Raw genomic sequence first — 22,949 nt, forward strand, 5'->3', positions numbered from 1 at the left:
AGCTCCTGGAGAGAAGTCACAGCCCAGATGCTGCAGTCTCCATCTGTGTCTTCCTTCTGTCACACAGCTAGGTGGTCCTCGTGTGTGCCTTTGTGTTGTCACATGTCAGTGTCTGCCAGGAGCCTCTCTGGTCTGTACCCTCATTGTGCCCCAACATCCTTCCTAATCATGCCATCTCTGTGTGCTACTGACATGGGGCCCAGCCCTCCTGGGGTAGACCTGGCACCCCTGCCCATTGGCAGGCACTCACTCAGACAACCCAGAATGTGCCCCTTGCTGCATACACTCCATCAATATGGGGCTGGTGGAAACACACTGGATGTACTAACCCACCTTGAAGGATTAAGGGGAAATTTGTTTGTTTAGGCTGTGTAATATTTAGTGACCTCGGAGGCACGTGCTGGGGGATTGCCCTAAAACATCCCCAGCACTGCTGACTGACCTGCCTGGTCAGTCGATACAGTTGCGTTCTAACCCACTGTCTTAGTGTTCCATTGCTGTGAAGAGACTCCATGACCACAGCAACTCTTACAAAGGAAAACATTTAATTGGGGCTGTTTATGGTTCAGAGGTTCAGTCTGTTATTGTCATGATGGGAAGTGTGGCAGTGTGCTGGTGGACACGGTGCTGGAGACGGATCTTGACCTGCAGGCGTACAGCCATACAGTCTTGGTTATTTGTTGTGTGTTTTCAGTGAAGTGTAGTGGCTCACTTTGTCCCAGTAACTGGGAGACAGACACTGGAAAATATCTGTGAGTTCAAGGACTCCAGGGCTATTTAATGAGACCCTGCCTCAAGGGGCAGGGGCTACAGAGGGGAATGGGGTAATCTGGTCCCACTTGGAGGCAGAGGCAGAGGAATGAGACAGGGTTTCTCTGTGTAGCCTGGCTGTTCTGGAACATGATTTGTAGACCAGGCTGGCCTTGGACTCACAGATTTGCCTGTCCCTGCCTCCCTAGTGCTGGAATTAAAGGCATGTGCCACCAATGCCCAGCTTAAGTGATTACAATTTCAAAGCCAGGCCAGCCAGGATTACACAGTAAGACTCTGTCTCAGAAAACACATAATTCTTTTATTCTTTTGTTCTTACTGGTTTTATCACAAGCAGGTTCTCTGTCCTGAGAACAGAAGAGTCTTCTATAGGACCAAGTATGTCTCTGACATGAATGTCTCCTCTGGCCACAGTTAGAAAGCACTGTTGAGCCCCTACCCCCAACTGTTGCTAGTGTGTTCTGTTGGGGGTAGAGCTGGGCCCTCTCTCACAGTCCCTGTTCCTCAGGTGTGTGAGCATCTGCTCCCTGGCCTTCAGCATGGATGGCATGTTCCTCTCTGCATCCAGCAACACAGAAACTGTACACATCTTCAAACTTGAAGCCGTGAGGGAAAAGTGAGTTGCAAAGACAAGTTTGTCTTTCTGTCTTTTGCTTTTTAGGCGGGGAAGTTTCAAAACAGGGTTTCTCTATGTAGCCCTAGCTGTCCTAGAACTCTCTCTCTCTATAGACCAGGCTGACCTCTACTTCCTGAGTGTAGGATTAAAGGATTGTGTCATCACTGCTCAGCTAAAAACGAGCTTTTCTAATATGTTTTGTTGGGGGTGGGAGGCACTGAGGATCAAACCTAGGGTCTGGTCTCAACAGTGTTACAGCAATATGCTGCCACTGTGCTAGCTGGTCTCTACTCTTAAGGGTTGATAAGATGGCTCAGTGGGTAAATGTGTCAAACCTGACAATATGAGTTCCATCCCTGGGAACCAAGAGGTGGTAAGAGAGAGTATACTCTGTACATTGTCCTCTGGCCTCCACAAGCATACTCAAGCATGTGCACTACACCTAACAAAATTTGTAATTAATTTAAAATTATAAAGGACTGGAGAGATGGCTCAGCAGTTAAGAGTCTTGGCTGCTCTTCTGGAGGTCCTGAGTTAAATTCCCAGCATAACTCATAACCATCTGTAATAAGATCTGGCACCTTTTTCTGGCCTGCAGGCATACATGCAGACAGACTACTTTATACATGATAAATAAAAATCTTTAAATAATTTTTTAAATAAAAAATGTATACAAAATTATAACCTGTCCATGGTCACTAGAAAAGCATGGCACAGGGACACTCTATGGCACTGTTTCTGGGTGCAGATGTGGTCTGGCTGTAGCATGAGGATGACAACACCAAGCCTAGCTTTAGCATGAGATCTCTGCTCAGGAGATGTGGTGGTGTGCCAAGGTGCTAAGGTCTGAGGCCAGGAATCAGGGTCCCAAGGTTGGCTTCTGATCGGTGCCTGTGTGTCCCTACTCCACACCCTCTGTACTGGGGCACCTGGGAGCAGCCAGCCACTGGAATGAATATCACAACTCTGACTTGCTCACAGTCATCAAGGAGGTGGGTGCTTCCATCTTAAACTTTTAAGTCCCTGTGACAGATGTATGGTAGAGAGACTTGTCTCTTCCCTCATCATGTTCAAGAGCATCCCATTGGGGGCAGTATTGATGGGAGCTTATGTTCCATCCAAGGGTCTGTCATCAAAAGCATGTACAAGATACACAACAGAGGGGTATGCAGCAGCCAGCAAGACACCTTGAGTGCAACCCCCAGGACTCATAAGTAGTCCTGACCTCATCATACTCTCGATTGCACATGCTAAAGAAACACGTGGTGGGAACTTGAGTGAGTCTGGGGTGTGTGCTTATGGTTTTGAAGCTGCTGCTCCAGAATACACCCCCAGTGAAACACTGTTACAGCCACAGCACTGGGCAGGGGAAAAAACAGTGCTCTGCTCTGCCCAGCTGATCTTTGTGAAGTGTAGAGAGTTGATCAGTGGTGGAGGGCTGGCTCTGTAGGTCTCAGTGAGGATCCAGCCTCACCTGTATGATGCTGCTTCTTTCCAGACCTCCAGAAGAGCCCACCACCTGGACTGGATACTTCGGGAAGGTGCTGATGGCATCTACCAGCTACCTGCCCTCACAAGTAACAGAAATGTTCAACCAGGGCAGGGCCTTTGCCACCGTCCGCCTACCATTCTGTGGCCATAAAAACATCTGCTCATTAACCACGTGAGTACAGAGTCACAGTGCTTGTTGCAGAGGTGTGTGTGACCCTGTGCAGCCTGTCCAGGCCTGGGTGTCAGGTACTGCCTGGAGTGGGAAGACCCCCGGGCCCAGGACCTGGGTGTCTTCTGGAATTCTCACCACAGAATATCCTTTGCATTTTGCAAGGTGTTTGTGTTGATAGGAAACATTAAGTCACACTAGGAAATTGACACTATTTAGTGACGGTGTCCGGGAGCACACAGATCCTGTTTGTGCAGTTGAGATTGTCAGGCATGGAGCACTGGGAAGCTTGTCTACAAGAATGAGTGGTATCACAACTCTGGCTTGAATAGCTAAAAGACTGTATAGTTTAGTACTCTGCTACAGCAAGCTAAGCATGTGTGAAAGCTTGTGAATATGCCTGCCCTTGGGAGGTGCTCAAAGGAAGTGCTCAGTGGCATCACCTCTGTCCTCGGCACCCACATAGAAGCCAGGTGTCGCCGCGTGCACCTGTTCCCGGCACAAAGGAGGCAGAGACAGTGGTCACTGGGACCTGCTGGCCTCCAGCCTGCACCTAGCTCAGTAAAAAAAAGCTCAGAGTGGCAGAGCAGGACAACTCAGTCCCCGTCTAGCTTCCCCACACACATGTGTACATGAGTGCATGTATACACACACAGGAAAAATATGAGAAAATACCCTCCCTTAGTGACCCAAGAAACTGACAGCTACCCTGCTTTACCATGTGCTCTTTGGGATTCAGTGTGTGCTCACACATAGGCCTTGCCAGTTTCACCCTGAGGAGCCTCGGGCATTGTCTTCATCTAGTGCTGGCATGTTTCTTCCTAGCTCGGTTGAGATGTAGACTTAGTTGGATGCCTTTTGTGAAGAAAAAAAGTTTTCCTTCTAAAATATGGCTGCTTTTCTTTAGAATTCAGAAGATCCCTCGGCTACTGGTAGGAGCATCAGATGGCTATTTATACATGTACAACCTGGACCCGCAGGAAGGTGGCGAGTGTGCTCTGATGCGTCAGCACAGGTGAGGCTGCTCTGTGCAGTCCGCAGCTGTGGGCATTGGGGTAGGTCTGTGCTCTCTTCTGCTTAGGGCTGATGTGCTAGCCTGTGTCATTGGCAAGCATCATCTCCCCATTGAAATTCACTTTTCTGGTGCTAAGAACCTCTACTTTCCCTTGCTGGCCAGGAGGAAAGGCGCCTGAGGCTATGATGCTATGTGTATGACGATTGGGTGGCCCCCAGGCCCTTGCTGAGGCTCAGGGTTTACAGTAAGGTGTCCTCACAGAAAGGAAGGAGCCTGCCACCTCACCTTAGGATGCAAGTGGGGAATTTGCAGTTGGTGGTTGGGATGTGTGTGGCTTTATCAGACTATGGTAAAATCACTGTGCGGAAATCCCAGATTCTTAGTGTTGGTGGACGTGTTCTATCAGGTGGAAGGAAGTAGATGGCTGTGGCACTCTCTCCTTGACCAGCACATCAGGCCCCAGGATGTGCTATACATACTATGTCCATCTGTCTTCTGGAACGCTTGAGATGGATCCTGCTCTGTAACCTCAAACTAAGGGGAATCCTCCTGCCTCAACTTCCAAGTACTGGGACTTTGAGTGTGAGCCAGCACACCCGACTTGAACAGTGAGTCTGACCCTGTTGATTTACTGTCTTCAGGCTTGATGGCAGTATGGAGACGACCAGTGAAATTGTAGACTCTGCATCTCATGACTGCCCTTTAGTAACACAGACGTACGGCGCAGCAGCTGCCAAAGGTGCCTATGTGCCCTCGTCCCCAACAAGACTTGCTAAAGGACAGGACGCCAACTTAGAAGGTAATTGATCATAGCTCCCAGGTCTTCCATACCATGTTGCCACTGAGTTGCCGCTTCCTGCTGAGCCATAGGACAGAGCTTCCTTCCAAGGCTTGTGAATGTGAATTTCTATTCCTTGCTTTGGGGGAAAAGGCAGTCATTGTGGCCAGTGACTCAGGCTGTGTGTGAGCCCACCCAGCACACCACCCCTCTCTGTAAGTAGCATGTCCTTCATGCATCATCTGCTGACATCTGAGGTCACTCAGACATGGCCCTCTCCATCCCTGTGGCTGACTTTCCCTAAACTCAAGGGGTTTTCTTGCAAGACCGGTTGTGCTAGCTCCCATGTTGTAAAGCACCCCTCAGCCATGGCACATGACTGTGTCTCCAGCTAGAGTCCCTTAAAGTCGCCTTGATCCTATGCATTTAGTTAGCACTTTTTACAGGGCTTGTGCTGTGCTGTTGCATACTGGAAAATGGGTGCCATCGTTTGGCTCTGGCTGCGGCTGTAGAGGCCTCGCTCTTCTGACCAGGGTGGGAAGGTCTTAGTGTGGCCTCAGCTCGTAAGTGAGGCCATGTCCTGGATGCAGCCTATCGTTGGTGCCCAGGGACAGTAACTGGACTGGCGCTGTGAAGACAGCACTCTTATCTCTTCACAGCCTACACAGATGACCTGGGTGCCGTGGGGGGCACATGCCTGGAGGATGAAGCCAGCGCCCTGCGCCTGGATGAAGACAGTGAACATCCTCCCATGATTCTCCGGACTGACTGATCCTGACCTGTGAACTCTGGCCTGGACGAAGAGAACACTGACCTGGCAGAGGACTTGTGCATTGCTGCTATGAACTTTGACCTGAATTGAGGGAGAGGATGGCAGAGACTTTGAAACAAAGAGATTGTAGTTCTAGTCTATCCATACTGTTGAGAAAATACACTGTTTTCAATTCAGTGACTTCAATCCTGCTTATGAATTTTAGCTTTTTATTTTCTCTCACTCTTTATTTTATTTTTTAAATTTTTTTTTTTTTTTTTTTTTTTTTTTTTTTATTTTTTATTTTTCTTTTTTTCTTTTGCCAAAATTAACTGTTTGGTGAAGTCTGTGGAGTCCCCTTGCTTTGCATGCATGATGTGCCAAGCCAGCATAGGAGAGCTAGTGGTCACTCCATAGCAAACCACAGTCGGCAGGTCTCATGGCAGGGCATGAATGAAGAAGGCTCTGTGTGCAGCGATTCTGCAAGGACAGGGCCATCCGCCTACTGAGACCAGCAGGGAGCCAGTGGACAGTGGCCTCTGTCAGGGGCCCTCTTGCCCTACAGCCCCACCTGGACCATTTTCCCTCCATTTATTATCCTCTTTCCAGATTGGATCATTCTGGGACTAGCTTCCTCCATGGGAGACTGTCATTTGCAGTCATTCTCCGTGGGGATGAGAGGGAGAGAGGCCATTTCTGCTCTGTGCCTTCTCTTCCGGCAGGTGAACTTGGCAATGTGCCAGGGCAGCCTGGAGCCAAGGAAGGCAATCTCGTTTGTGTCATTAAATGCTCTTGTCTCCTACTGTCCCCGTTCGATAACTGTGACTTGGGGTTTTTGTTTTGTTTTGTTTTGAAAGGAGAGTCTATAGCTACTCCCATGCCCAAGAAAGCACAGAGGTGTAAGATGCTACATCAGACATCAGTCGGGACTGGAGCTGGACTGTCTGCCACAGGCTCCTCTCCCATCCCCAGAGTTAGCAGGGACAGGTAGAGAGGCCCCAGGGAGACAGCTCCCTCCCTGGGGTGATGTGCCTTTTCTATCTTGGTCTTCAAGTGCAGGAAAGTGATGTCAGGTTTCAGGGCTGCCCTCACTTCTGTTTGCTTTTGACTTTTTGGTGACTTTGGGGGAAGTACAGATTACCATTATAGCCCAGGCTGCCCTGGAGCTCACTATCTGGTCTGCGCTGGCCTCAAACTTAGAGCAGTCTCTCTGCCTCAACTCCCTGAGAGCTCGGATTACAGGTACCACTGTGCCTAGCTCCTTTCTCAGCTCTATGGAATGAAGAGTTCAGGTCCTCAGATCTGCATTCTAAACACAGACCTTAGCAGTGGGGCTTTGGAGGTTGGGGTGTTGCTTCTGCAAAAGCATGGCTTTAGGTGGAAGCAGGGAATAAGGGTAATATCAGGGCACCAGGTTCTACCAGCCTGGCCAGGCTTCTAGACAGGAGGAACATAGGGAGCTGTCTGGTTAAGTCTGGTAGAGTGCCAGTGGCTAGACAGACCTGGTGTCCCCCACTCTTGCTGCTCCCAGGGTAGCTAATTGAATGGGTTGGGCACAAGGATGCCCACAGCTAGATCTGGCTGTTGGCTGCTCCTGTGCCCTGAAGTATCTGAGTAGCCAACTATGTGTATTTTATAAGACAGGGGTAAAGATGAGGCTGTTGAACTTTAAACTGTGTGTGACTGTCCTGACCCCTGATAACATGGGACCCCAGCCCTGTGGTCTGGCACAAGGGGTGCTTCTCTGGGAGAATAGACCAGGCCTATGCAGGACCAGGTACAGCCAGGGAGGCACTGACTAGAAAAGACCAGAAGCGCACAGGGTTGACTGGGAGCTGGGGTTTCCTGGAACCAAAGAGTGAATGTCTGGATTCATGTGTGACTGTGTGCTGACCCTGGAACTGAACGCTGTGTAGGTTTGGAACTCAGCTCCAACGGCTACGATTTCTTCTCTTGGAACTTAGTGTTCCAAAAACAGGTTGGAATTTGCTTCTCCCTTTTGACCTGTTTCCTCACTTGAAATTTTGGTCAGAAAAGGTATCTTCTGGTATCCAGGGCTCTCTGCCTTCACTCAGTGGTCTTATAGGCTGGATAGACACAGTCAGTCTCTACTGACCTCTAAGAGGCAACTGCACTCCACCTGCAGGCCTCAGGCTTGAGGCAGGGAGTGGAGGGAGCCAATTAAGGGACCTAATCAATAGAATACACATTTGAGTGGTTGCTGGCCCCCAGGCCTCACGCTAATGGTCATTTTTTAATTTTTAATTTTCCAAAGTTAAAAGTTTGGAATCGGGTATGGTACCTGTAATCCCAGAAGTCAGGAGAGTGAGGCAGGAGGATTGCTGTGTGTTTGAGGCCAACCTAGACTATAGTTCTGGGCAAGCCTGGCCTACAGAATGAGAACCTGTCTCAAAAAAACCAAAGGATGATGACTTAAAAAAAAAAAAAAATGGAATGAGAGTTTAAAACCCCCCAAATTTTTAAGATTTTGTGTGGATTTGGACCAAAGCTTTTGTATTCTAAAACAGTGAAAGCAAAAGTTGGAGTCCCTTGTTCTGCCTACACTAATGGTATGCACAAGGGGCAGGTCTGGGGGGGGGGTGCCTCGGGTTGGATTGTACAAGAAGAACCCTACCTCACAGGGCTGTTGTGAGGTGTGTGAGGGGAGCCCCAGCACTGGGCCTGGCCAGCAATGGACTCCAATAAACACTAAAACGGAAATGCTTCAGAGTAAAGTGCATGGTTTTTGTTTAGCTCTGCCCTCTGCTTACAAAGCTAGGTGGGAAACAGAAACAGTGTCACATTGGAGGATGTGTGTGGATGTTTGTCCTAGCCTGCCTTGCTCCTTAGTATAAAGATAAGTATAATCAGTCTTGGGGGTTTGGTGGTGTGGAGACCCCCTTGCTGGGCATCAGGCATGGACCATACACTGCAGGGGCCCAGGGCCTTCATCCCCCTGCAGCAGCAGATTCCCTGCCCAGTCAGGTAGAACTCCCTCCACCTGGAGCTACCCCATTCTGCCCCTCTTGTGGACCCCGGAGCTTCAAGGCTGCAACTCGCACCAAGTCGAGCTTAGTAACTTCATTCTCACAGTTTGACTTGGAGACAAGACTCGACAGCAGGTGGGCTGCTTGGAAAAGACTAGAATATTTTGGTCACAGCTCAGCTGAGATGAGAAATGTACTCCTTGCTCAACTCCACTCTCCGTGGTGCTTTTTGTTTATCTTTGAGATGATTTTACAGTGTAGCCCAGGCTGCACTCGGACTCAAGCACCCTGCGTCTTCCTCCCATCTCCCGGGGTTACAGGCACAAGCCAGCATATCTGCCTGCCTCGGCCAAGCTTTCACCATGATGCTGACATAAAGATGCATGGTCCTACTGACTCCTGCCCTCAGCATGCTGGGAATGGCCAGATCACTTGTTCTGAACATCTGGTTCCTGTCCTGTGATTTCCCAGGTGTGAAGAGGGCTGGTCCAAGCCAGTGGTAGCCTGTGTGGGAAGTCTGCTGGGGGATGAAGTTCCTTGGAAATGCACACTGAAAGCTGCTTGCCCAGCACATGGATTTTTCTGCTGTTGGGGTTCTTGCCCCTTGGCATCTTACATACACCATGTGCATTCTGAGTTTTGAGAAGCACAAAGGAGGAAAAAGTAACAACTGCTCTGGGTTTAGAGGTATGATCAGCTCTCCTCTGGGATCTGACAAGGACAATCCCCTAATTTTGAAAAAAAATAAATAAACCTTTTAAAGCTCAGTTTAACGGAACGGTCCTGACCCTCACCTCTGTCTCATTCTGTACTGAGATACTTAAAAATACTCATTTTTTAAAAAACATTTCCTTCTAAGGGAAAACTGTTACAGGTGCTAGCACGGTGTGTCTGTACCTGTGTGTGCCTTTGTCCAAGCCATAGTGATTACAAATCCCTGTATCAGCTGGAAGGTGTGGTGCATGCCTAAGATCACTAGGGAGGTGGAGTCAGGAGGATCAGACAGCAGCCTGTACCACATTATGACCTCATCTCCTTTAATCACAGCACTGCACTCAGGAAGCAGAGGTAGGTGATCTCTGTGAGTTCAAAGACAGCCTGTTTTACACAAACCCTGTTGGGGGGGGCAGAGTGGGGGAAGCTGTCTTAATGGCTGGAGATGACTCAGGTTAGTAGCACTGTCTGCCTTTCCAGAGGACCCAGGTTCAGTTCCCAGTATCCCCATGGTGACTCACAACTATCTACAAACCCAATTCCAGGGGATCTAAGTTCTCTGTTGGTTGGTACCAGGCACTAATGTAGTACACATACATACCTGTAGGCGCAAACACCTATACTCAACAAACACCGTCTCGAAAATGGACAAAGCAGGACTGGAGAGATGATGGCTCAGTGGTTAGGAGTGCATACGGAGCCAGATATTGGTGGCACACGCCTTTAATCTCAGCACTGGGAGGGAGGCAAAGGCAGGTGGATCTCTGGGAGTTCAAGGCCAGCCTGTTCTACAGAGCTAGTTCCAGGACAGGCTCCAACAAAGCAATACAGAGCAACCCTGTCAAAAAACCAAACAAACAAAAAAAAATGCATACTGCTTTTTAAGAGTACTGCGTTTCTGTTCCCAGTACCCACTTCAGTCAACTCTCAGTCGCCTGTATGTAACTCAAGGCCCCGAGAATCTAACACCCTCTTCTGCACTCCACTGGCACTGCACACGTGATACACAGACATACATGCAAGCAAAACATTCATACACCTCAAGTATTTTTTAAATCAAGGCCACTGTAGGCTAATGTACTGTATTCAAGGTCCTGTCTCCAAAAACCAAACCAGGGCCATTGAGCTGGCTCAGCAAGTAGATGCTTTTGCAGGCAGGCAGGCAGGCCTGGCAACTTGAATTTGGTCCCTAATTTCCACAAGGCAGGAAAGAAGTGACTGCTGCCAAGCTGTCCTCTAGCAATCATATGTGTCCCCGGGGCCTGTGTGTACACACACTACACACACACACACACACACTCACACACGTTTTAATGTTTAAAAAGGCAAACCAATAATTAGCTGGACCTAGGGTGTACACCTGTAACTCCAGGTACTTGGGAGGTGGAGGCAGGAATACCGAAGTTTAAAGCCTGCCTGTGCAACCTAGTGATCCCTGTCTCACAAAATGAAAAGGCGAGGCTAGAGCTGGCTGGGTGGTTAAGGGTGCTTGCTGCTCTTGCAGAGGACCAGAGTTTGGTTCCCAGCATTCATGTCAGGTAGTTCACAACCACCTGTAATTCCAGCTGCCGGGATCCGGTATCCTCTTCTGAACCCCAAGGCCACCTGCACTCACCCACACAGACCTATACACCACATACATACACGCATAATTAAAAGTCACTATTGAGGATATGAAAAGGCTGGGATATACTTCTGGTAAGGTCATACCTAGCGTGTGTGAGGCCAGGGGTTCACTCAAAAGAATAGTACTAAAGACCCTGGAAGCTTCTGGGAGTGCCTGAACTATCTAGGAAGAGCCTGCAATAACACTGACGATCTCTAGCCATTGCCTTTGGACTAGAACACTTACTTCCTGTGTGCCCCCTCCCAGCTGTTCCAGGAAGGTCTTGCAGTCCACCTGTGTCTCAGAGCTCATCCATGTTCAACACAAGGCCTCTCATATAGAGGGGATGGTAGAGTGACAGCTATGAAGGTCACGTGTGCACATACTCCATAGACATGTATACAAATAAGTTGTTTTTTTTTTTTTTTTTTTTTTTAAAGCTGAAGAGGTGGGTTGGTGGTTTAGAGCATTTGTTGGTCTTACAGAGGACCCGGGGTTCAGCTCCCAACACCTTGGTGGCAAACTGTAACTTTGGTTCTAGAGTATTTGGTGCCCTCTTCTGGCTTCCCTGAGCACTGCATGCAAGTGGTGAACAGACATACATACAGACAAAACACACACATCAAACAAAACATTAAGAAATAAGGGGAGTGAGATGGCTCAGTAGGTCAAGGCATCAAAACTGGTGAACCAAGTCCAAACACACATGAAAATAAAAGAATCAAGTCCTGAGCATTGCTCTCTGACATCTCTGTCGTGACATGCACACACAAATGTCATAAAAGTTTGAATAATTAAAACACACTAATGTGACCAGGTGGTGGTGGCACACACCTTCAGTCCCAGCACTCAGGAGCCAGAGGCAGGTGGACCTCTGTGAGTTTGAGGTCTACAAAGCTACACAGAGAAACTCTGTCTTGAAAAATAAAAAGCAAACATACATCTGGAAATAGAGACATCCCAGGCTAGGGGACATGTATGCTCATCATAGCACATCCTTGGGGTTCTGTGCAGGTAGCCCCCCTTATTGACTGTAGCTGACTCCTGAAGTCAGAGGAGCCACCCCAGTCACTAGATACACTGCAGGAGACAACCTGTGAACGCAAGTGCCCCAAGTCAGACTGTCTCAAGAACAATGGACTGGAGCTGGAGAGACCGCTCAGTGGTTAAGAGCACCGACTGCTCTTCCAGAGGACCTGGGTTCAATTCCCAGCACCCACATGGCAGCTCACAACTGTCTGTAATTTCAATTCCAGGGGGACCCAACAAACATGCACATAAAGTAAAAATAAATAAATAAAAAAAAAAAAAAAAAAAAAAAGAGCAGTGGACTGGCTTCCTGTCCTCACAGCCACTAGGTGGCACAAGTCTCATGACTGCCGTGTCTGTGGGGCTTAAGTGAATTGCTCATTAGGGGTTCTCTGGCCAGGGAAGGGCATCCTTGAAGCTAAACAGACTCTTGGACTCCTGGAACCTTAGTGGGGGCTGGTCTAAAAATCCCAAAGACAAATATAGCGCAAAGCAATTCTTTGGGGTTTTTTATACGTATTTATTTGGTGTGTGTATGATGTATATGGGGACCAGGCACCGCAGCCCTCAAAAACAGCTATCTGTGCTTCTGACATGGTGAGAAGGGGTCTCCATAACATCAGCACTCACCTTGGGTGCTGTCAAGGCTGTGTTTCTGGGCTACGTTGTCCTCCAGGGAGACAAGGAAACCAGTGGCAGTGCTTGTAGTATGAAATGTCCCAACAGACTCAACATTTGGTCCCCAGCTGTTGACAGAAGTGGTGGAATTGTGAGGTCCCTTCCTAGGCAAGGAAACAAAGGCAGTTACTAAGTGGCGCTCTAAGCGCAATGTTTGGGAGGCTTGAGTCTAAACACCCATTGCCCAGGACAGTGGTGGAGGCTGGGGGAAAGCCTCTGTCAGGTCTCCGAGGCTGCCATCCTGGAATGTGGACCATAGTGGGTGCAGGAGGAAGCCAAACCCTTGCTGGAATCATCCTGCCCCTCGATGTGACTGTAGAACTACCTCCCACTGTTGACATATCACCCACACTGGCCCAGAGCCATCTGCAACACCACTCTTAGGACCAAGCTGACAAATAGCTCCTGGAAGGGACATGACCATCACAAGACAGCCTCAGCTGTGCCGGGTGTCCATCCCCCTCCCTTCAGGTTGCTTCTTGTCAGCAGGCGTTACTTATGCCCTCCATTACATCGGCAGATGAAATATGGTGTCTTGGTGGCCAGCAAAGTCATTCTTTCACATAAAGTGGACTCAGCAGTCAGGGCCGGGGGACTGTGATGGATGTCACTTCCCATGGGTGATCTATTCCCGATCTATTTAACGAGCCCTGTGTTCTGAGTTCTAAGGAACACCTGGCCCTTTGTTTTTCACTTTCTTCCCTTGTACCTTGGACAAGTTCAGGGGGCCACCCTTCCTTTCATCTCTAGGGCAGGGCTCAGCTTCTGGGGATCTGAGTCCCACAGATGGGAGGTCCCACATGCAAGGAAGAATGGGTTTGCTTGTTTGTTGTGTAATCCTGGGGACTGAACCCAGGGCGGCCTGACGTCCTTTTGATGTATTTCTTTTGTTTGTGTGTGGATAGGCGTGGGCGCACACATTCATGGCACATATACGGAGGTCATAGGACAACCACTAGCGTTGGTCCTTTTGTTTGAGATAGGACCTCTCACTGGCCTGGGTCTTCACCACACAGGCTAGGCTGGCTGTCGGCCCAGGAGCTTACAGAGATCTCCTTGTCTCTGCCTCCCATCCCCCATCACTAGAGGCACAGGCAGAACCTTTTACTCAGGTTCTGGGGATCTGAACTCAGGCCTTCATGCTTGCAAGGCTAACAAGAACTGAGCAACTGAGACACCTCCCCAAGCCCAACACCTTTTAAGAACTTTTGTTGTTGTTCTGTTTGGTTTGGTTTTGGTTTTCCAAGACAGGGCCTTTCTATGTAGCTCCAGCTATCCTGGACCTCGCCTTGTAGACCAGGCTGGTCTTGAACATGTGTCTGCCTCCTGAGCGCTGGGATTAGAGGCGTGTGCCACCACCACCTGGTTTGAAATGTCCTTTCTGGTCTCATTATGTAGTTCAGGCATGCCTTAAACTCTTCTTTCTGTCTGTCTGTCTCCCTTCCTCCCTCCCTCCTTCCCTCTCTTTCTGTTTTTGTTTTTCCACACAGGATCTCAGTCTGTAGACCAGGCTGGGCTTGAACTCACAGGGATCTGCCTGCCTCTGCCTCCTGAGTGCTGAAATTAAAAGTGTGGGCCACCATACCAGACCAGGCCTTGAACTTTGGATCCTCCTGCCTGTGCCAGCTGAGTAGCTGGGATGGCAGATATGTGCCAACACACCACACAGCCTGACATAGTTCAAATCTCTGAAATCCACTATATCTGGAGGAGATAGGGGATACACCAGGTTTTAAGTGCTAATCAGTGGCTACAAAGCAGGGTTTTTGTTTGGTTGGTGTTGTTTTGTTTTGTTTTTGAAAACCTGGTTTCTCTGTGTGTAGCCCTGGCTGTCCTGGAACTCACTCTGTAGACCAGGCTGGCCTTGAACTCACAGAGATCCACCAGTGCTAGAACTCAAGGCATGCGCCACTCTACTGGACTGTTTTTGTTTCTTGAGACAGCTTTCATCATGTAGGCCTAGCTTTCCTAGAACCTTTTATGCAGACCAGACTAGCCTCAAACTTGTATCAATCCTCTTGCCTCTCACTGCCTTCTGTGTGCTGGGATTATAGGTGTGCACCACCATGCCCAGTCTCTCAGCTCCAAAGTTCCTTTGTCAACTTGATACAAACTAAAGTCATCTGAGAGGAGGGAGCCTGAGTTAAGGAAAACACATCCATAAAATTAGGCTTTAGACAAGCCTGTAGGTCATTTTCTTAGTGGTTGATGGGGAAGAACCCAGCCTATTGAGGTGGTGTCATCCCTGGGCAGGTGGTGCCGGGTTCTATAAGAAAGCAGACTGAGTAAGCCATGGGGAGCAAGCTCCATGATGCCTGCATCAGCTCCTGCCTCCAGATTCCTGCCTTGCTTGAGTTCCTGTCCTGACTTCCTTCTGTGATGAACAGCAATGCTGAAGTCTAAGCCAAATAAAGCCTTTCCTTCCCATCTTGCTTTTGGTCATGGTGCTTCATCACAGCAACAGAAACCCTAGCTAAGACAGTGTTTATATTACATGTATATGGGTATGTGTGTGCACGTGTGTGTATGGATGCATGTATGTATGTATGCATATGGAGGTCAGAGAGCACCCTTGGGTTTGTTTAATGTTTTTTTGGGACAGGATCTTTCTCTGGACCCTGGGCCTTGCTGACTAGGCTAGACAGGCTGGCCATCAAGTCACAAGGATTTGCCTGTCTCCAGCTCCTGAGCCCTGGGATTCAAAAACACACACTGTGTCCAGATGTTTGGAGGGTTGTTTTTGTTTTTTAGCATGCATGTATACATACATGTATGTGTGTGTGTGTTTATGAGTGTGCATTGTATCTATGCATTCATGTATGTGAGTCTGCATGCCACCATGTACATGTAAAGGTCAGAGGATAACTCCATAGAGTCAATTGTCTCCTTCAGACTTTGTGCAGGAACTCAGGCCACCAGGGTGGCTTGGCAAGTGCCTTTACCTGCTAAGCCATCTCTCCCTCCCACGTCCAGACTTTGGGGGGTCGGCTTTACCATTTTAGTAGACAGTGCTCCCCACCTTCTGAGATGGCTATAATCAACAAGTGCACATATCATTAGGTGCCGGCAAGGGTATGGAGAGCCACGCACAGTGGTGCTGACACGGTGGCGTTCTCCCTGTGCACCAGACTCGGAAAATCCATCCCTGTGTGTGTATCTGAGAGAACAGGAAACAGGACCGAACTCAGACTTATACACAAATGTTTCTGCAGCATTGAACAGTCACAGGGCAGCAGCAAAAAACAAAAAAAACCCGAGGTTCATCTACATGATGAAATATTATTTAGCTTTAAGAAGAGAATGAAGCTTTGACACATTCTACAAAACAGATGAACTGTGTACACTGTGCACACAGAGGGCCAAAGCCCTCCACCAAAGCCTGTGTTTTCTGTGGCTCTGGAGGAGCATAGCACAGGCCACCACAGGGCAGTGGGCACCAGTGTAGACAGGTGGGGGGACATGCCAATGGCTTCAAGGTTTTCTTCTAGGTGACACAAAGGCTTAGGGACAGGTAGAGGTGGTGGCTGCTCGATGCAGTGAATGTACTATTTGTTTAAAAGTGTACATTGTAGCTGTGAATGTAGCTTACTCGGTAGAGTCCTGGGTTCAAATTTCAGCACTCAGGAAACAGGAGCAGGATGATCAGTTAAAGTCATCCTCTGCTATGTAGTGAATTCGAGGCTAGCCTGAGCTAACACATCTGGGCCCAGGAGAGAAAAAAAGAAAGAAGGGACTGGAGGTTAAGAAGCAAGGATGGGGCTAAAAGGCTATCCCAAAACACCATCAGCAGAGCTGACACGAGTTAATACCGCGATGTGTATCTTCCGGTTAGCTTTCCTGTCAGAAGCAGATTCATAAACTGATTTCCTAACCACGTGAGCCTCCTCGGTGTCTTCTAGTCTCCCTGCATTATTGATGGAAGTTTTTTTTCAACACCCCCCCCCAGAGACAGGGTTTCTCTATGTAGCCCTGGCTGTCCTGCACTCACTCTGTAGACCAGGCTGGCCTTAAACTCAGAGATTCACCTGTCTTTGCTTCCCAAGTGCTGGGATTAAAGGTCTGTGCCACCATCACCCAGCTGAAAGCATTTTACAGGCATGCCCCCATCTGCTCTCCAGCAAATACGTATTGGACAAAAAGGCCTAAAGCCAGGTGCAAGGCATGCAAGGCACACACCTGAGGCCCCAGCACTCAGAAAGGGGCGGTAGAGGAGGATCGGAAGCTCAAGGTTATCTTTGGCTACTTAAGTGAGTTTGAGACCAGTCTGGGCTTGCATGAGACCCTGTCTCAGTAGATAGATAGATAGATAGATAGATAGATAGATAGATAGATAGATAGATAGCCAAAACCCAAACTAAAAGGAGGTGATCTGGAAATGACGGAGGCTGAGCAGTGGGGTATGCCTGAGGCCACTGGGTGTTGGTGGCACACGCCTTTTATCCCAGCACTTAGGATGCAGAGGCAGGCGGATCTCTGTGAGTTCGAGGCCAGCCTGGTCTACAGAGCTAGTTCCAGGACAGACTCCAAAGCAATACAGAGAAACCCTGTCTCTGGGGGGGGGGGGAAGAAACCCCTCACTCAAGCTCCTGTGAGTGAGTCTTGTACCCGGAGGGTCATCTCCTAGGAGCTGCTAGCATCCTGACTGCCTGTGAAGGCCCGCTAAGGTCATTGTCGCAGGGGTTGCCTTCTCTGTCTCCACATGATTTGATCAGTGGTTCCAAGCTGTGTGACCAGAACTAAAGCAGTGCCTCTGTGGGGAAACCCTCATCCAGCTTCCTGGGTAGAATCTCTTGGGAGGCCCCCCGTAAACTCACTGGTTCACAAGCTACCTACCCTTGGGTTGAGTGATTTCCTAATCTGTTCTTGTTGGCCTAACCAGAGTGAATAGATATTTGTTTACATCACCCCAGGAAAAGCATGTGACATGGGCCTCAGGGGGGGGGCATGCCTGAGTCATCTCTGCCCCCTGGATGGTGCTCCAAGGCCAGAACTCTCACAAGGTGAAGGAATGAAGACTGCTTTAGTTCTGGTCACACAGCTTGGAACCACTGATCAAATCATGTGGAGACAGAGAAGGCAACCCCTGCGACAATGACCTTAGCGGGCCTTCACAGGCAGTCAGGATGCTAGCAGCTCCTAGGAGATGACCCTCCGGGTACAAGACCCTGCCTTCCCTTCCTCACCCCAGCAGGCAACAGAATCAGACAATTTCCTCTTTGCAAGGCCAAGGGCAGGTCGATAAAAACCTATCTCCTCTAATTTATCATTTGCTTAAGCATCACCTAACAGGGCCCTCCTGGGAGACACCGGCTGTGACCATAGCTACCTGCTTGTCACTGATGGCACAGCAGGAAGGCTGCAGCCCTGTGGCCTAGACCTGGCCCCGAGTGGGAGGAAAAAAGCCAGTCTGGATGCCAGCCTGAGCCATCCACCCATCCTACAATCCTTACCCCCACTTCTCCCTGTCAGCAGACATGGATCCTGGCTGGATGGCTAGGCTGTCCTTTGTCTCCCAGCCTGGGCAGCTCCACCGTGTGCCAGAGTGACTGGGATGGCCCACAGGGCCAGCGTCTGCACAGTGGATGCTTAAGTATTTGAAGGAGGAGAAATTTGCACAAGACTCTTCAGAGGAAGAAAGCTTGATTCTCAGGGTGTGTGTGTGTGTGTGTGTGTGTGTGTGTGTGTGTGTGTGTGTGTGTGTGGTGCATGTGTGGGGGATTTTGCTCAAGTGCACACACACAGAGCTCAGAGAAGGACATCAGATAGCATTTTTCTATCCCTTCTGTCTTATTGGCTTGAGATAGGATCTTGCTGAACCAGAAGTCATTACTAAGGCTAGGCTAAGCAGTCAGCAAGTCTGCAGAATGCACTCATCTCTGCCCCTCCCCCCACACAGCAATGCCCAGGTTTTCACAAGGTATGAAGGTTCAAATTCAGGACCTCTAGTTCTAGAGCAAGCACTGTTACCCACTGAGTCTCCTCCCCAGCTCTCCCATCTTGTTTTTCTGAGACATGGTCTCTCATTGGACTTGGGTCTCACCGATTAGGTTTGCCAGTGAGTCCCAGGCATCTATCTGTCTGTCTCCCTCTCTCTGGCTGCTGGGATTAAAGCACGAGCCACCCCCATTCAGCTTTTTTATGTGGGTGCTGGGGATCAAACTCAGGTCTTCATGTTTGTACACCAAGCACTTTACCAGCTGAGCCATCTCTTTAGATTTTATTCTATTTTTTAGCATTGAAGGATGCAGGAACTGTGTTAGATTGTGGTGTTCATCTTCAATTCATCTGTCAATTTGACTGGATTCTAGAGAGATACGTCTCTGGGCACATCTGTGAGGACACGGCCAGAAAGTGACAGGGAGAAACATGCCCTAAGTATGAGCAGCAGCATCCCCTAGGCTGGGGACCTGACTAAAAAGAAATGAGAAAGTGAGCTGAGCACCAGCATCCATCTCTTTCTGTTTCCTGAGTGCAGATGCCGTATTCCTGAGTGCATGGCCGTGCTGCCATGATGAACTGTGTACCTCAAACTGTGAGCCAAAATAAATCCTTCCTTTCTTTGAGTTGCTTTTGTTAAGTATTTTGTCACAGCAATAAGAGAAGTAACTATCATACTACTCTAGTGTGACAAATGGGGGCTCTGTCACCACTAATCAACTAGGTCAGTCAGTGTCCTGTGTCCTGGGGCTGATTATAAGCAAATGCATGGTTGGGCTGGAGAGATGGCTCATGAAGGAAGGAAGACCATGAATTGGACTTAAACAACAAACCTTTACTCTCCCTTTCTAGGCATTCTGGAGGCCTCTAGTCCACACTAGAGGTGCAGAGGTCTGTGTTCTGCCGTGCTTATCCTTTCCTACTTCTGAGGACTCCAGACATTTCTTGGCCAACAGCAATCTCAAAATAACCTCTACCTCTTATCCCATGTGGCTACCCCCTGTATATCCGTGTCCTGCCTTTTGTTTTTGTTTTTGCCTGCACATGTGGTATATATGCATATTCACACCTGTGTGATGCATACCTTTGTTCAGGTACACTTGCATGTGGAGGCCTCAAGTTAACATCTTCCTCCATCACTCTGCACCTTACAAACTGAGACAGGGCCTCTCACTTGGATCCAGAGCTCACCAATTTAGCTAGTTAGTCAGGTGCCAGGATGTTCCAGGGATCCTGTTTCTGCCTTCCATTCGCTGGGTTTTCAGGTAGGTCGCTACACCTACCCAGCATTTATGTAGGTGAAAGAGATCTAAATGGTCCTCACCCTTGCATAGCAAACCCTTTACCTGCTGAGCCATCTCTGCTGTCCCTGTTATCCTGTCTTCTTAGGTGGTCACCAGTCATCCTTTCCCTGACCAGACACAGCCTCAACCCAGGATTCCAAGAGCCACTTGGCTCACAGATCCACCATCAAGATCTAAACCCAGCTTGCCATGACCCTGAAACCAGGGATCACACCCAGCCAGGAAAACAGTGACGCTTTATTTCAATGCAGTATGTAGAGCTAAGCATGATGGTACATGCCTATACACCAACACTTGGGATGTGGAGACGGGGGTGGGGGTGAGGGGTGAGGAGGGTTCAGGGCTGGCCTGAGCTACTTAGTCAGTTCAAGGTCAGTCTGGGTTACACAGTCAGTTCAAGGCCAGCCTGGGCTACGTGAGTCTCTGTCTCAAAATACAAACAAATAATTATGTTCTTGGGAACGAGCGAAATGGCTCAGTGGGTGTTTGTCACTCAAGCCTGTCAACCTGAGTTTGGTCCCCAGAACCCATATAAAGATGGAAGACAACCAGTCCACAGTGCTCCATCTGACCTCCATAGTGCACTGTGGCACACATGTATCACCATACACACACAATGATTTATATTGGGGGGGAGTTGGGTGGGGCAGCCCTGGAACTCACTCTGTAGACCAGACTGGCCTAGAACCCACTGAGCTCCTCCTGCCCCTGCCTTCCCAGTACTAGGATTAAAGGCATGCTCTACCATTGCCTGTCTACATAATGATTTCTTAAAAGCTTCATTTGGGCAGCATAGCTATGAAACACCCAAATGTATCCCTCTCCATGCAGCTACTTCAGCTTCCTTCCAACATGGTGGGGTAGGGCTCTGCGTGGACCTCTGAGGCACCTTGAGCAAGCCTGAAGCTGTTAGCCAGGACTCCTTGCCCCAAACTGTTATTGGTACTCTTCCTGTTTTGATAACACACACCTCCTCGTGGGGAGGAGCTAAGCCTAAATCCTGTAATTTTCCACTGTGCTGTAAGTCAGTATTTAAGCCTGTTCCATCCCCTCAATAAACGGCATTCGGCATTCCGACATTGCCATTGCATGAATGACTGCTGTCTTGTCTCTTTATTTCAATCTCTAGGCCTTCACCCAATTCGTGGAACAGATCGTAGCGTGGGTGCTACAGGCAGTACCTAGTCAAGCCAGCAGTTAAATACCGGCCATTTGTAAGGAGTAGAAGACGCAGAAGCTGCAAGAATTCTTACAAATTTGGTCTAGATTTGGATGAGTGCCACCATGACTTCATTCTCACAGCCACAACAGTTGAGATCAGGGCAGAAACTGAAGGGAGGGGCAATACATACATGCAGGAGAAGACACGGATATGGATCAATAGATGGGCACATGTGGCAATGTCTGTATTGCTTTGGAGGCTGTCCTGGAACTCGCTCTGTAGACCAGGCTGGCCTCAAACTCACAGAGATCCGCCTGCCTCTGCCTCCCAAGTGCTGGGATTAAAGGCGTGCACCACAGGCATGTGCCACCAACTCCCGATTTTCTCTTTCTTAATTTTTTCTTGGGGGCAGGGTTTCAGACAGGGTTTCTCTGTGTAGCCCTGGCTGTCTTGGAGCTCACTCTGTAGACCAGGCTGGCCTTTACTCAGAGATCTACCTCCTCTGCCTCCTGAGTGCTGGGATCAAAGGTGTGTGCGATCGCCACACAGTGCACTCAGTTTAACAAGAGAGCCAAGAAGCATACTGGGGTACCCTGTGTCTCTGGAGCGTACCCTGCAGGAGCAGGCGCTGGATGACTGGATTAGGACTATGGAGTCATCACGGGCAAGGCTGCATGTCCCACCCAGCCCCCAGCCCCACATTTGCCTCTCCTGTTGGCTGTGAAACCCAGAACCGGTCTGTGGCATTCACCATCTTTGTCAGTGGCAGGGTGTGGGGGCTTGAGATTTGCATAAACTGGGGGAGGGCTAGCTTCAAAAAATCTCTGAGAGAAGGTTCTCAATAGCAACCCAAATGCTCTGAGGTGCTGAAAATAAACTGGGGAAAAGAAAGAGGCCAGCGAAGGGATGCACGTGTACCCAGAAGTCTCCAGAACTCTGGCCCTCTGGTTTTCTTTAGCTGTCATTCAACTTTATACTTGAACTTGTCATTGGACATTGTACATCACCCTTCCCCTCCCCTCCTCTTAGGTGAATATACACATGAGTGTGTAGGGTGGCCGCTCTCAGAGGTCCAAGGAGGACATCAAGTGTCCTGCTTTGTTACTTTGTGCCTTATTCCACTGAGTTAGGGTCTCTTTGTTGAACCTGGGACTTGGCCAGCATCTGTCAAGCCCTAGTGATTTCCCTGTCTCCAGCCACACCACCACTCACACACACAACACTGAGGTTGCACGTAGCCACATTGGTAGGTGCTGACCTCGGATCCTCACGCTTGTGCAGCAAGCACCTCTGGATGTCTCCAGAGAGAGTTAACGAGTGGGGAAGATGCACCCTGAATCCACCCTGAACATATGCATGCACCATTCCACAGAGGGGAGCCCAGACGGAATACAAAGGAGAAAGTGAGCTGAGCACCAGCATCCTCCTCTCTGCTTCCTGACTGTGGATGCCCTGTGATCAGCTGCCTCGTGGTCCTGCCGTCATGCTCCCCCCCCCCCCCCACCCGCCATGATTGACTGTGAATCCTCAGACTGTGAACCAATGTAAACCCATCTTTCCTTCAGCTGTCTGGAATGGTGACATACTCTGTCACCAGGTGGATACACCTGGTGCATGTGCTTGGTACCATTGAACTATATACATAAACATGGTTGAAATGGCAAAATTTATGTTGCATATCTTTTACCACAATTAAAACAATAACTGTAAATGAGGAGGCAGATTTGTCATTGTTTGCAGATAATATAACTGTGGAGAGTAGTGTGTCAGTGAATTTTTATGTGCCAGGGATCATTTGGAGACACCAGGGGGGCACACTTGGATTGTAAGACATGCAGAGATCACACTTGAGCTGGGCTAGAAGCTTCCTCCCTGCTGGCTAGCACTCGTGGTGCTAACCATCTTGCCTCACCTAGATGAGAACCATGTGAAGTACCAAAC

The 22,949-nt window shown here is 49.1% G+C and overlaps 1 protein-coding gene across 1 annotated transcript in view; it reads left to right on the top strand.

The window, feature by feature from the left end:
- Nucleotides 1–8,312, top strand: part of Wipi2 (WD repeat domain, phosphoinositide interacting 2) — a 33,619-nt gene extending 25,307 nt beyond the window's left edge. Inside the window, exons 8-12 of the mRNA XM_051205536.1 lie at nt 1,280–1,387; nt 2,886–3,050; nt 3,955–4,062; nt 4,704–4,861; nt 5,500–8,312. Of these exons, the coding sequence (XP_051061493.1) occupies nt 1,280–1,387; nt 2,886–3,050; nt 3,955–4,062; nt 4,704–4,861; nt 5,500–5,612 (652 nt within the window). The 3' untranslated portion in view covers nt 5,613–8,312. The remainder of the gene's footprint in view (nt 1–1,279; nt 1,388–2,885; nt 3,051–3,954; nt 4,063–4,703; nt 4,862–5,499) is intronic.
- The last annotated feature ends 14,637 nt before the right edge of the window (nt 8,313–22,949 follow it).

The sequence above is a fragment of the Phodopus roborovskii genome, unplaced genomic scaffold (genome assembly GCF_943737965.1).
Source record: "Phodopus roborovskii unplaced genomic scaffold, PHOROB, whole genome shotgun sequence".
Lineage (NCBI taxonomy): Eukaryota > Metazoa > Chordata > Mammalia > Rodentia > Cricetidae > Phodopus > Phodopus roborovskii.